At 33.3% G+C, this 12,219-nt stretch overlaps 3 protein-coding genes and 1 long non-coding RNA gene across 5 annotated transcripts; 2 read left to right on the top strand and 2 right to left on the bottom strand.

Moving 5' to 3' along the window:
* The first annotated feature begins 14 nt into the window (after window positions 1-14).
* LOC149724699 (uncharacterized) lies at window positions 15-1,046 on the top strand. The gene is made up of 3 exons (XM_089892126.1): window positions 15-155; window positions 338-453; window positions 786-1,046. Exons 1-3 carry the CDS (start codon window positions 109-111, stop codon window positions 1,013-1,015), a joined length of 393 nt encoding a protein of 130 aa, XP_089748252.1. The 5' UTR covers window positions 15-108; the 3' UTR covers window positions 1,016-1,046.
* A 449-nt stretch (window positions 1,047-1,495) lies between these two features.
* Window positions 1,496-8,831, top strand: LOC149724697 (coiled-coil domain-containing protein 138-like). Of its 2 annotated transcripts, XM_089892050.1 has the most exons (16): window positions 1,496-1,654; window positions 1,837-1,965; window positions 2,158-2,217; window positions 2,678-2,800; window positions 2,944-2,995; window positions 3,195-3,432; window positions 3,799-4,009; window positions 4,284-4,403; window positions 4,806-4,925; window positions 5,470-5,550; window positions 5,842-5,985; window positions 6,725-6,873; window positions 7,103-7,299; window positions 7,574-7,753; window positions 8,081-8,219; window positions 8,582-8,831. In XM_089892050.1, the coding sequence occupies exons 2-16, from the start codon at window positions 1,849-1,851 to the stop codon at window positions 8,730-8,732; spliced, it is 2,082 nt and encodes a 693-aa protein (XP_089748176.1). In that variant the 5' UTR covers window positions 1,496-1,654; window positions 1,837-1,848; the 3' UTR covers window positions 8,733-8,831. The 2 variants fall into 2 exon arrangements, with proteins under 2 accessions (XP_089748176.1, XP_089748175.1); XM_089892049.1 differs by lacking the exon at window positions 1,496-1,654 and having other exon boundaries at window positions 1,775-1,965.
* On the bottom strand, window positions 3,646-4,837 carry LOC149724698 (uncharacterized). Its single transcript, XR_016386473.1, has 2 exons — window positions 4,753-4,837; window positions 3,646-4,047 (listed from the first exon to the last, which is right to left on the bottom strand). It is a non-coding gene; the product is annotated as an uncharacterized LOC149724698 (long non-coding RNA).
* Window positions 8,766-12,018, bottom strand: LOC149724696 (spermatogenesis-associated protein 4-like). Its single transcript, XM_089892107.1, has 7 exons — window positions 11,808-12,018; window positions 11,252-11,381; window positions 10,820-10,938; window positions 10,426-10,480; window positions 10,038-10,145; window positions 9,657-9,822; window positions 8,766-9,223 (listed from the first exon to the last, which is right to left on the bottom strand). The coding sequence occupies exons 1-7, from the start codon at window positions 11,921-11,923 to the stop codon at window positions 9,075-9,077; spliced, it is 843 nt and encodes a 280-aa protein (XP_089748233.1). The 5' UTR covers window positions 11,924-12,018; the 3' UTR covers window positions 8,766-9,074.
* Window positions 12,019-12,219: the final 201 nt, after the last annotated feature.

Below are 12,219 nucleotides of genomic sequence, written 5' to 3'. Positions count from 1 at the left end.
TTTGTTGCCAAAATATAAAGTAGATTTTAAGTTAATAAACAGTTTTATGTAATTGTAGGTGATAAGTGTAGCATAATAATTCCTTTTAATTTGTGATTAATAAAAATAATGAATTTACGAAGTCGTATGAAAAAAGAAAAATCCAAGAAACAGAGGTATTATAATTTAACCAACGTTCTATAAAAAAAATACCACAAACATAATTGAATTTTAAAGTGTAAAGTGTAAGTGTAAAGGTGTTTTAACTAAATGATGGAATATCAGAATTTCACTTTTTTTTGATACTCTTTGTTTTTCAAAGTAATTTAGGATAAACCACATTCCCTACCATTACTAGGGGTTCGTGGAAAAAAAATGTTGAAAATTTGAATGAATCGAATGAAGAAAGTTTAAGTTCAGAAGATGAGAAAGAAAACGTGGAACTTCCAGTTGAACAAGAATCTTCAAATCATTGTAAGTTGTTTATTTGTTGATTTCAATTTTTAAATGTGACTTATACAACCTCTTGTGACCGGAGTACGACAGTTGTTATAATACAGGTGCTCTGTTTTAGGCATTGCAGACAATTGAGACAAAAAAACAATAGCTAAATTAAAAAACAGATAAAAAAGTGTCTAAGTAGTAAATAAAATCTATGTTATAAAAAATTTGATGTTAAGGTATTCTTTTAGACTGCATTTATACTGATGTGTAACTGTTTATTGAAAAACAGACAAAAGTATCTGTTGGTCATTATTTGTTTACATAATGTATTATATTAATACACTTTGTTTTTTATTTTTCAGGTGTTTTCTTATTTCTTCTCATCACTTTATTTGTGTTTCTCCTGGTTATAAGTTGGGTTTATATTTGTTGTGAGGATTACACAAGATACCCGGACTGCTCAAAAGTAAACCCTGTTTGCGTGGAACACCAAAACCAACCACATAAGATATTGTTACATGGACTTAATCAGTTCCGCAAGATTTTCTATGACAGATATGGACGCCGTATTGAATCGTTGTTTAATTTTTAATGTTATTAAATTTTATGATGAAATATTGCAATTTTGTGTCTCTACCTTTTACAAAGCAAATACAATCAATCCGTAGATACCTATATGTTTAGGTATATATAAGGAAACTGCAGAGTGTTAAAGGCGTGAATGCATATATCTCATTTGTATGAAAATTGGGTCTTCGTTTACATATTTGCGACCTTTGTAGGTGTGTGTAATTGGGCAATACAGAGCAGCTAAAAGCTAAATTGTCAGCAAAAAAACAATTGTCAGATTTACGTCTGAATGAAAGCAACACACATGTATAAATATATGTATATATATATATCCCAAATTTATAAAAATATTGAAATATTATTTTTAGATGTAACAAAACCGCCCAAAAGCTATGTGAAAAAATATAAAAAATGCACGGGGACAAATATTGATACGGTCCGTTGATTCCTATTAGTCGGCTATTTACCGGGTAAATTCGAACGAATTAGTTTTGTTGATGTGTAATTACAATGTGTTCTGTTAGCAGTTTAGCTAATTTACAGTAAAAATTTAAGCATTAAATTAGTTATATGTGCTAGCTATATCGTTATTTCATATTTAAATGAACGTGTGAAACGGATATAACGAGTTATAACTCCGATTTTTAAGCGACCTTTTGAGGTAAATTTTTGAACAAAAATCCAGCCGGTGTCAGTAAGAAAAAATCTACTAAGACATAACTTTTAACCGGTTAGCAACTAAAGAAATTTTCCTTTTTTTACAAGTTAAACTACCCATTCAAATTTTACAAGTTAAACTAGCCATTTTAATTAAGTTAAACTAGCCATTCATATTGTAAGCAGATATTTAAAACTATGAGTAACTCAACAAGTGTAGAAGAACCATTATCAAGCGGTTCTCAAACCGACAGCGAATATGACCCGTATGTGGAACATTTAAGGAGGAAGTATTTACATTCTGTCGCTTCTACAGTGAGTATTTTGTATATATCATTCCAATTATGTTTAACTTGGTTAGAAAAAAAACATCAATTTTTAAACATCAATATCATAACTTTATGCACGAGGCTCAGTGTTGCACTGTAATAGTTTGCAATCACTGGATGGTTGTAGCTTTAAACGAACACAACACTCTTTTTATAAATTTATCATAATAATTCACAGGAACCTTCCACGTTGAATTCAAACTTCACAACCACTGACGACTCTCCTGCAGATTTCGTGGTAAGCAGCCAACTATGGGATTGTGCAAAGATTAACTTTACACTGTTGAAAATGTTGTAACTTGTAACATTATTTTCTTCTAGAATTTGCCGTAGGTATTCTATTCGACTTGTAACAGCTACATCATTTAGTAGCCCCATGTGTGCATTTCTATGAAACGTCGTTTCGAATCTTACTCTTTAATGCCGTGTAGAAAATCTCAGGGTTTGCCTGCTGCCCCAGATTTGGCTCCTATAGTTAGTTTTCATTGTTTATAGGGTTATATTAGTTACAGTACAGTGTCACTACAAACGTTTTGACTTAACTTTGACGGCGCTACATTTTGACTTCGCTCATAATATTTAAAATCATTTTACCTACTATTTATAGGATTATGTTATATTATTGGTTACAGCACAGCTACACACATAAATGGTGTATCGGTACAATCATTTTAAAACATTTTACCCCCTTTTTATAGGATTGTTCACCGTCCTCCTCTTTAACATTAAGTGAAAGATTGCATTACAACCAAGCCATGGATGATTTACGGTTGTTGTTGAGTAAAGGACCAAAGCATGAAGAAAGCTTAACTGAATCAAAAGTAATTGTTATGTTGTATTTAGTTACGCGAGGTGTAGTATGAGTAGTTTGAGTACCCACTTCACTTTAGTGTTTTTATTTAACCAATATAAATTAGGTATATATATGTGAATTAGCCTACTAATATGAATTTTTGTGTTTTAGAAAACTGAGGTAACAGATGGGACGTCAGTCAAACACACTGATCTAAGTCTTGGTATGTAGTTTGTTAGTTATATGTTATGTGCATTAGAATAAGTTGGAAATTTACCAACACGTAATGCGTTAAAAATATCACTGCTATTTTCTAACCTTCTTATTGATTGCAGTTTTATTAATACTGTTTCTTCTATAAATCTACATATTGCTACACAGCTACATATTGCAGTTATATTAATACTGTCCATCATATACAGACCACACACTCACCAATTCAACCACATTACCCACGTTACCATCTGACATTACTACCACCACTTTTGGCAACAACAAGTCACAGAAATCGGTCCGAATATCCCTCGAGCCCACCACACTACAGGAATATTCGCACACAATAGATGGTGTATGGCCAGGCCCTAGTATTCTCAGGTCAGGGAAAGCACCCCGTTCAACTGATGTGAAAGTCATTCATAACGAACTCATGAACATACACAGGTCCGTTTGTTGTTGTAAAGTGTTGTAGTTTGACATAACAATATTTCAATACAAATATGACTGCCTATTCAACAGGTTTGTACTCTAAGCTATTAGTTTAATGAACTTTTTTTACACTTTTTTTATACAAGTTTTTATATAGTTTTTATACAGTTCTACCATCTACTTTTCTTGCAATAAAATAAACATTTGTTTTAATTAACTTAATATGAGTTTGTATTGTGGGTAATGAGTACGACATTCACACCTTTTTTATAACACTTTTACTTGAGTAGTTTCTGCTTGTATCGTTTTTTACTGATTGTCGTTTTTATTTTCCTTCTCGTCATTCTTTTAATGATATTTTTTAACTGAAAAAATCTGCAGAAAATTGAATGAAAAAAGCCAACAGTTAACGGAAGACAAAATGCTCCTTGATGAGCGGGAGCAGGAGCTGCTGTTGAGAGAGGAAAGTGTCCGGATGCGGGAAGATGTGCTTGAGGAGGAGGAGGCAAGTGTGAGGAGGGATCAGGAGGTTATGATGAGGCTGCAGGGAGTCGAATCCGAGGTTCAGGAGAAATTTGAGATTCTGCGAGAAGTAAGTGTTGTTCATAAATCTGGTTTAAATCCAAAGCCCTTTAACAAGGAAAGGCATAGGTTGTTTGGCTACCATGCGAGGATAAATAAGTTACATATGTGGTAGCTCGTAAGCAGGCATGGGGTGTATAAAACAGAACACCCAAGTTATCCCTGCTAGGCGAGGATACATAAGTTACATTCATTCATTATTTCATTTCACATAAAAGAAAAATCACTTCAAGAACTTATTTTATGTATATTTGTTGTTTTTAACTTCAACATTTGTTCCCCAGCATCATACGGATGAAATGAACAGAGTAAGTCAAGCACTGGCTGATAAACTAAAAGATTTAAAACGATTGAAAAGTTCCTTTGATGTTATAAAGAACCAAAACGATGAAATGAAACAACAGGTTTGAGAATATTTTGTTTATTTATGTTTCTGTATTTACAGTTGTGCTAATAGGGTTGAATGATTTTTGTGCAAAGAATTGCAAGCCAATTTTTCTCCATTATAACTTGCAATATCTTGAATACAGGCATTACTTAATTAATACTGATCATTTCATACGTTTCGCTATAGTGACAAATATCGGTATCCGTAAAAGCTAAAAATATCGGTATCGGTGGTAAAAATTGATATTGGTCGGTCTCTACAAAGAAGTCCAGACAGGATCTGGTGCCAAGAAAACATAACAGACAAAAATCAAGTCCAACCAGTTGTATAATAAAAATAAAATATTTATATTTCGCATAAATGACCTCATCAGTCTCCTATCCAAATAAAATCTTAATAAATGTTAATTATTCCCTAGATCTTGGATCTTACTGACCAAACTCAGAAACTACAGACACAGAATGTAAAGTTAAAGAAAAGATGCGAAAACTTGCAACGTAAAAATGAATACAATTCACATAAGAAGACTTCTAATAATGTGAGTGAATATATCTTTGTGTTTCAATGTCCTTTATTTAATAATTTACATTGGATATATATTTAATACATATGTATACACACATATATATATTTACTTTTGTATATATTAATGTAAAATAATGTAAATAATTCTTTGTGTTTTAATAAAAACTAATATTACATAGTGCTAAGCATCCATCAATTCAACAGTAAATAAAAGTATTCCATACATTGCTATTAAATACAGAACAAGAATTCTTGTAATAAATCAATTATGATAGTTTTATATAGTAGGGTGGGGGAAGATGGGACACCTTTAGCAAACAATATCCAAATATCCTGATTGTGTTTTAAACAATTAACAATAGTCTATGGGAGTTCTAAGGATGTAGTTTTATAATTCTTTGAGTGTTCTTGGTTTACTATTAAATGGGATGAGAAAATAGATTTAAAGGGTGTCCCATCTTCCCCCACCCTACTATATCTTTGTTTTAGAATTTTATTACTTATTTCAGTAAATTGATTTAATCAAAAACTCCAAATTAAATGATGACTTTATTCAGGTATTAAGTGAACAACAGAATAGGAAACTTGATGACAAACCTGTGGCTCAACCAACTAAAAGTGTGGAGAAGAATCCCAAAGTATGTAGTGGTTTAGTTTACTGAACTATTGTGAAGTTATAATACAGTTATAATATTGAACAGTAGGTCAGGGTAATAGGGGACCTGTTTCACTCTCTTTTATCGTTACATTTAGAATTTGGTAGTAAACAAAGTTTGTTTACAGAACTATATAACTGTCTTCCAACTAGTGTTACTATTCTAAAAGAGGGTTGTTAATTGTTTAAAACATGTCCCGAAAATATGGGATATAATGTGCTAATGGTGTATTCATCTTGGTTCACAATACTATATATGTGTTTTTGTTTTCAGGTTTGGGGAAATTGCCTCGAAGCTTTGTCAGTCACACTTGAATGGGTTTGTAGCGCTCATTTAAAACCCCTCGCCAATAAAAGTGAATCTGGTGTAGCAGTGTTGCATAGGAGTAGGGAATATATTGGGGATAACTGCTTAAAGGTGAGGAAGATTTAATTTTATGTTTGGCAATCTGAAACAATGTGGACGATAGAGATATCATGGGGTTGTCAAATAATAGCTGCAGTATTTTAAAATTTTGCCTCAGTTAGACTATTTTAGGCTTTAACATTGTGTGTTGTATTAAATGTCAGCCATACAGTAATAAAAAGGCCAACAAAGTTACATACGTGGTAACTTGTAAGCAGGCATGAGGTGTATAAAACAGAACACCCGTGTTATAATGACTGTCACCCCGCCATGCGAGGATAAATAAGTTACATACATGATACATGGTAACTGGTAAACAGGCACAAGGTGTATGAAACAGAACACCTGTTATTGCTCCCAATGAAAGGATAAATAAGTTACATACGTGGTAACTCGTAAGCAGGCACAAGGTGTATGAAACAGAACACCCTTGGTATAACGACTGTAATTGCCCGCCATGCGAGAATAAATTAGTTACATACATGGTAACTGGTAAGCAGGCACAAGGTGTATGAAACAGAACACCCATGTTATAATGACCGTAATTCCCTCCATACGAGGATAAATAAGTTACATATGTGGTAACTTGTAAGCGGACACAAGGTGTATGAAACAGAATACTCGTGTTATAACGACTGTCGTTGTCCGGCCATGTGACGCTAAATAAGTTACATTCATCAATCCAATATTAAACGCTAAATCAAATAAGTTCATATTTACCTATATTTACTGTATTTATTTATATTCTCAGGTATTACCGTTATTGGTTGAAGTGATTCGATATCTACCGTTATTTACATCTCAAGTGAAACATCATCTACCGTACATAAGGTTCATATATTGGTCATTACATCACCTTGAAGACACACACCATGCACTCCTATCTTCTACTGCTAGAAGGTTGGTTGTTACTTGTGTTATAATGCTTAGGCGCCAAACCTGGGGTGGCAGAATGGGCAGGCTTACCCTGGAATCTTTCACACTAAGCTAAGCAGTAAACATTGCAACCAAAAAGATTTGTGTAATAGGAAAACTATTTCTGCCTCCCATGTAATGTAGAAGTTGTCACCTATGTTCGTATCTTAGTTACAGGCTGTCACACAGTATTTACTACATGATGCATTTCCAGGCTTGGTGAAGAGTTAATGAGATCTTCCCCAACGAAACCAACAACAGACATCTCATCCAGTATGATCAACACTACATTACAACATTCACTTACGACTACTGAAGTTAAACCTCAGAAACAAAACTCATTTTTCCGAAGCACAAACACAGAAGTCCGAATGTTGTCTTGTTTCGTTATCTTGAAGACTTTACACCAAGGTTATTATTATTAAGAAAAATTAGGACAAGAATGAATGTAACTTGTTTTTTCTTTCAATGGCTCGAAAGCAACAGTCAATATAACACTTCTATTTCTATTTCATACACCTCGTGCCTGCTTACCAGTTACCATGTATCTTATTTATCCTTACATGGCGGGCAATGACAGTAGTTATAACATGGGTATTCTATTTCATACATTTCGTGCCCGCTTACGAGTTACCGCGCATGCAACTTTCAATTATTGATTAAAACCTCATTCCCATCACATTAGTTGACATGTTGGCGCAAGTATTCGATCAACTGAAACGAGATTTAAAAGACGAGAGAGGAAGAGAAACTTTCCTTGAATACTCAGCCACACAAGCTGTGTTGCCGTTCATGACGTACAAAACTAACAAAGCGTTGTTGGGCAGTGCCGTGGATGTTATGTTACAAATGGCCATGGAATCACGTATGAAGTTTAATCTTAATGTCAAATTATTTTTTGTTATGCCAAAAAAAGACTGGAGACCACTAATTGGACCTAATTTTGGTATTTGCTGTATTTTATACATATTTAATTTATTAAATAGTTAACGTATTGAATTATTACCAATTACTTTGTGTTTTCAAGTTGTTGAATAGTTATCATAGTAAATTTAAAACCAATTCTGAATAAATATTTTACACAAGAAACTGCAGAACATCATCAAACCTGAAAACAGTCAAAACCGGTTTGATGAATGTGATACAGTTAAATACTTGTTGTGGTAAATCCTTCTATTTGTGTTGTTTACAGCGTTGCTTGCATCCTACCTTGATCTATGTAGTTGCGAAAGTTGGTTTCGTGCCGTAACGTCGTCCGTTCGATCGTCAACCACAGATAATTCAACACTTGAAAAACTTAGCATTATTTTGCAGAAACTTTCAAAGATCAAGTAATATTTTAAGCAGCACTGTTTTGCATGGTTCCTTTAACCTGAATCTCTGTTCTATAATATGATACACACAGGGGGGTTGAGCTTATTTAAACATATTTGGCGTTTCATATTTCGCACAATGATAACAACCTCAAAAAGTCTTTTTAAAAAGCTATGACTTCAACCACAATGTTCTCAACCTTTTTATAGTAAAACTGACTCATTTTTTTATTTTTACTATAAAGAATTTTCTGTTTAAATGATTATTTAATACTAACTGACCAGAAATTTGTGTTTTATTAACTATTTAATACAACCAGGAGCAATCAGTAAAATAACCATACTATGTCTATGTTTCACTAATTAACATTTTTCAACAGGGGAAACCGAAAATTATTTGAAACGTTTTCACTTGGAAGAATCCTTCAGGAAAAATATCGCGAATGTGATCCTGATAACTCGTTCCTGTCACTCAACCTACGTTCCATATTATTCAACCTCAATCTGCTAAAAACTTCTACCACAACATAGAAATCCTATATGTAGTGTTACATAGACACAATATATATCATGACATATATTTTTGTAATCGTTGATTTTATAGCCACAAAATACACTTTGAATAGTAGAGTTGGTGGTATGGATAGGGTACAGTGATTATAGAGAATACAGCACTGTGGGGCAAGATAGATACTGTTAGCGTATATTATCCTAAATTTTGTAATCTGGTTTTAAACAATTAATAATGTTCTTTTAGAATCCATATCATTGAATTAAAATTCTTTGTTTGCTACTACATGGGATGTGAAAAAAGAATAAAAAGTCCCATCTTACCCCACCCCACTATAATGTATAGATGCCACTGTTTATTGTTTACTGTGTGAACACAGGTGTCTGTATGGTATGTATGCTCCCTGGTTTCACCGACATTTGTGAAGATTTATTCATTTGTTGAACTTGGATTTCCCTGAATTGAACACTGCTAGTTTTTTGCTCTCTACCAGCTGCACTGAATGGCGAATCTGGATTGGAATTATTGACAAGTCTTAATATATTGGCAGCAATGGCAGGTTATGGTGTCATTTATTTAGAATAATCATTAAAAAAGCTAAGTTTGCTCCAACTCGGTGGTCACTACAGGGTTGTTTAAAATAACAATCACCCACAAAGGTATGTGTGGTAGCTCGTAAGCGGGTACGAGGTGTATGAAACTAAACACTGGTGTTGAAACTATCACATGGGAATAAAGCAAGTCACATTTATTCATTCCTAACTCTTCCATACGCCCTGCTATGCGATTCAATCACCCACAAAGTAACACACATGGTACCTATTAGGGGGCACAACCAAAGGTGTAAGTAACAGAACACCCGTGTTATAACGACTGTCATTGCCCCGCCAACGCAAGGGTAAATAGGTCATACATTAACTTTTTCACACTAGTCCACCATCTACCTTTCTTTTGTTCACTTGACCAAACTTCATTGGATGCTTCATCTCCTTGTAATGGAGCCAACCTGACTGCCAGCTCACCAATGGTTGGTCGAATATTGAACCTGGTTGGATCTTCCATTCTATCAAGGTTACGATGCTCAAGGTGACGATTTATTATCGCGTGTGCCTGGTTTCGTGGTTAAGTCATGTTAAAGGGGATATCATTGTAAAGTTGAAATTTGTGTATTGATAGAAATGTCCAAAAGCGATCTAAAATACCACCAAAGTTTACCTTTTTAGTAATCATATTAAAACTTATTCATCATAAATCAGAACGAATATATTTTTTCAACAAGAATATTGTATCTATTAAACAGTAGGCCAATGTGGTAATAAAATTACTTTTTGTTTGTTGGTGATGATGTTGGGTTCAGTCATGCACTCGGTTATCTTCAAGTTGTTCTTGATTGCATGGGAGGCAGTGGATCGAGCATGCATTGGGAGATGAACCTGACATGGAATTTAGGTTGAAATTGGAGATAGACCTAAGTTACATAAACATGAATTACAAAAAAGGTTGCAAAAAACACATAATTTTTACTTATCTATTCAGAAACAGTAACAAAGATCAGATTAGTTAAAACAACCAATAGTAGGCAATTAGCAACAAAACAACATTCAAAACTCAAAGTGTCAAATAAAAACGCATGGCTGCTAAACCATTCCTCGACATACGACCTCACCAATATGATTATGAATAGAATACAAATAATCAGAGAAATAAACAAACCTGATATTTACGATCTGTGAAATCGACTTCTTGTTCGGAAGTTAGAGTTCGAACCCTAAACGATGGAATAAATATCATTTTGTCTTTTCGGTCAGGATAACAAAGAGCGGGAGAGTTTACAAAAGTAAAAAGACAGGTAGTAACGGTAAACCAACAGTTGTTAAAACATGCTTATTGATTAAAAAAAACGCTGTTTTGGATAAAAGGTGGATTGTAACACCTTATCTTACTCTGAAATATAAACAGTAAATATACATTCCTATAACAGTTCTTACAGCACAAATTATATTATATCTGGCAACGGTTTAAACGTGATGAATATTGGTTGAATATCAAATCAAAATATGACTAATTAATAAACGTGATCAGTAAAGTAACAATTTAGATCACTTACAATCTGTTGGTTAAAAGTGAATAAATGGTTTGAACGAGCAATTCTGCTGCTCCACGTTTGCAATGTATTGTCCCATCTATCATTTCTTTTGGGATGTCAAGCTTTTTCTTTGTAAAGAACTGAAAGTACAAGGTGGATATAACACCCTATGAATTGTAACTTATTTATCCATATGAGGAGATGAAGGTGTATAAGTCCAACTTATTTATCCTTGCATAGCGAAGCAAAGACAGTCTTTTTAAAACGTGTGTTATGTTTCATACAGGTCGGAATTACTGTTAAAAGTTTTGCCTAGAGACATATATGCCCACAATCGTACCAGCATCAAGCCTCGATTTTGTAAACTCTGGACTAGTGTCAGACACGCTTACCAATTTGTCATAGCGTTATCTAAAAGGAATAAAAATTAGATATAATTAAAATTAAACTAACTCTTTCAAGTTGTGACCAGTTCCCAAGTTTAGTTGGCAGTGAAGTTCCATTATCATATGAATGCATCTGGATGTCTTTGGGAAAATACCAAGAAAAGATTTCAGCAACAAGAAACCCGTTTGCTAGATCTCTGAAACAAAACATTGAAACTCAATATAGGTTTTTTAAGTTTATTTTGTATACGTCAAAGTGTTGGAGGTTAGATGCTCGCATTGAAACCAAGGGGTATTGGGTTCAGTGCTCGGTGCTGCTACTGTGTGTGTTCCTGGACAAAACATTTAATGTTCATTGCTTTAACCTAGTGGTCACTAATGATTTAACAAAATTGTCACAAACATAAATAAAAAAATACTACAATACACATGTCCTCAACATATACAGTTGTGCAAATGGCAACTCATAAGCTGACATCTATGTTACAATCTTGTTGTCCCCCCCTCCTCGCAATCAGAATAAATAAGTGACAAATTAAAAACGGCAATTTAAAACTCAATTGCAGTAGAAATTTACTAAAACTTAATCACAATGTTTTAAACTCTACAATATGTTTTTATACCTTCTTGTATTCTTGATCGAATATGTTAAATCTAAGCTTTGAATCCATTTTAAAACTTCTCTAGGAACGCCACATTTTCTTGGGATATCCTTAACAATTGGTTTATTTGAAGGCATTTTAAACTTTTTCAAACATGTAAATTATAAACTCTAACGATGGACGATGTTTTAATCTGATGCACAAACAAACATATCTGAAAAATAATATAAACGTAAATTTGAATGTAAATTTTGATTAAATGCTTTACATTTGTATTACTATATAATGGGATCTAATAAACAATTATTTGGGTAAGATTCTAGTCTTGTTTTAAACTCACCAATCTAATAATTATAGAAAAGAAACAGTTATATATTTTGTCCTGAAAAAGTTTATGTAAATTGATCGATTTTAGCTTTCATGGCAACGAGTT

The sequence above is a fragment of the Ciona robusta genome, chromosome 14, assembly GCF_009617815.1.
Source record: "Ciona robusta chromosome 14, ASM961781v2".
NCBI lineage: Eukaryota > Metazoa > Chordata > Ascidiacea > Phlebobranchia > Cionidae > Ciona > Ciona robusta.
This window is presented reverse-complemented; position numbering and strand designations above follow the sequence as displayed.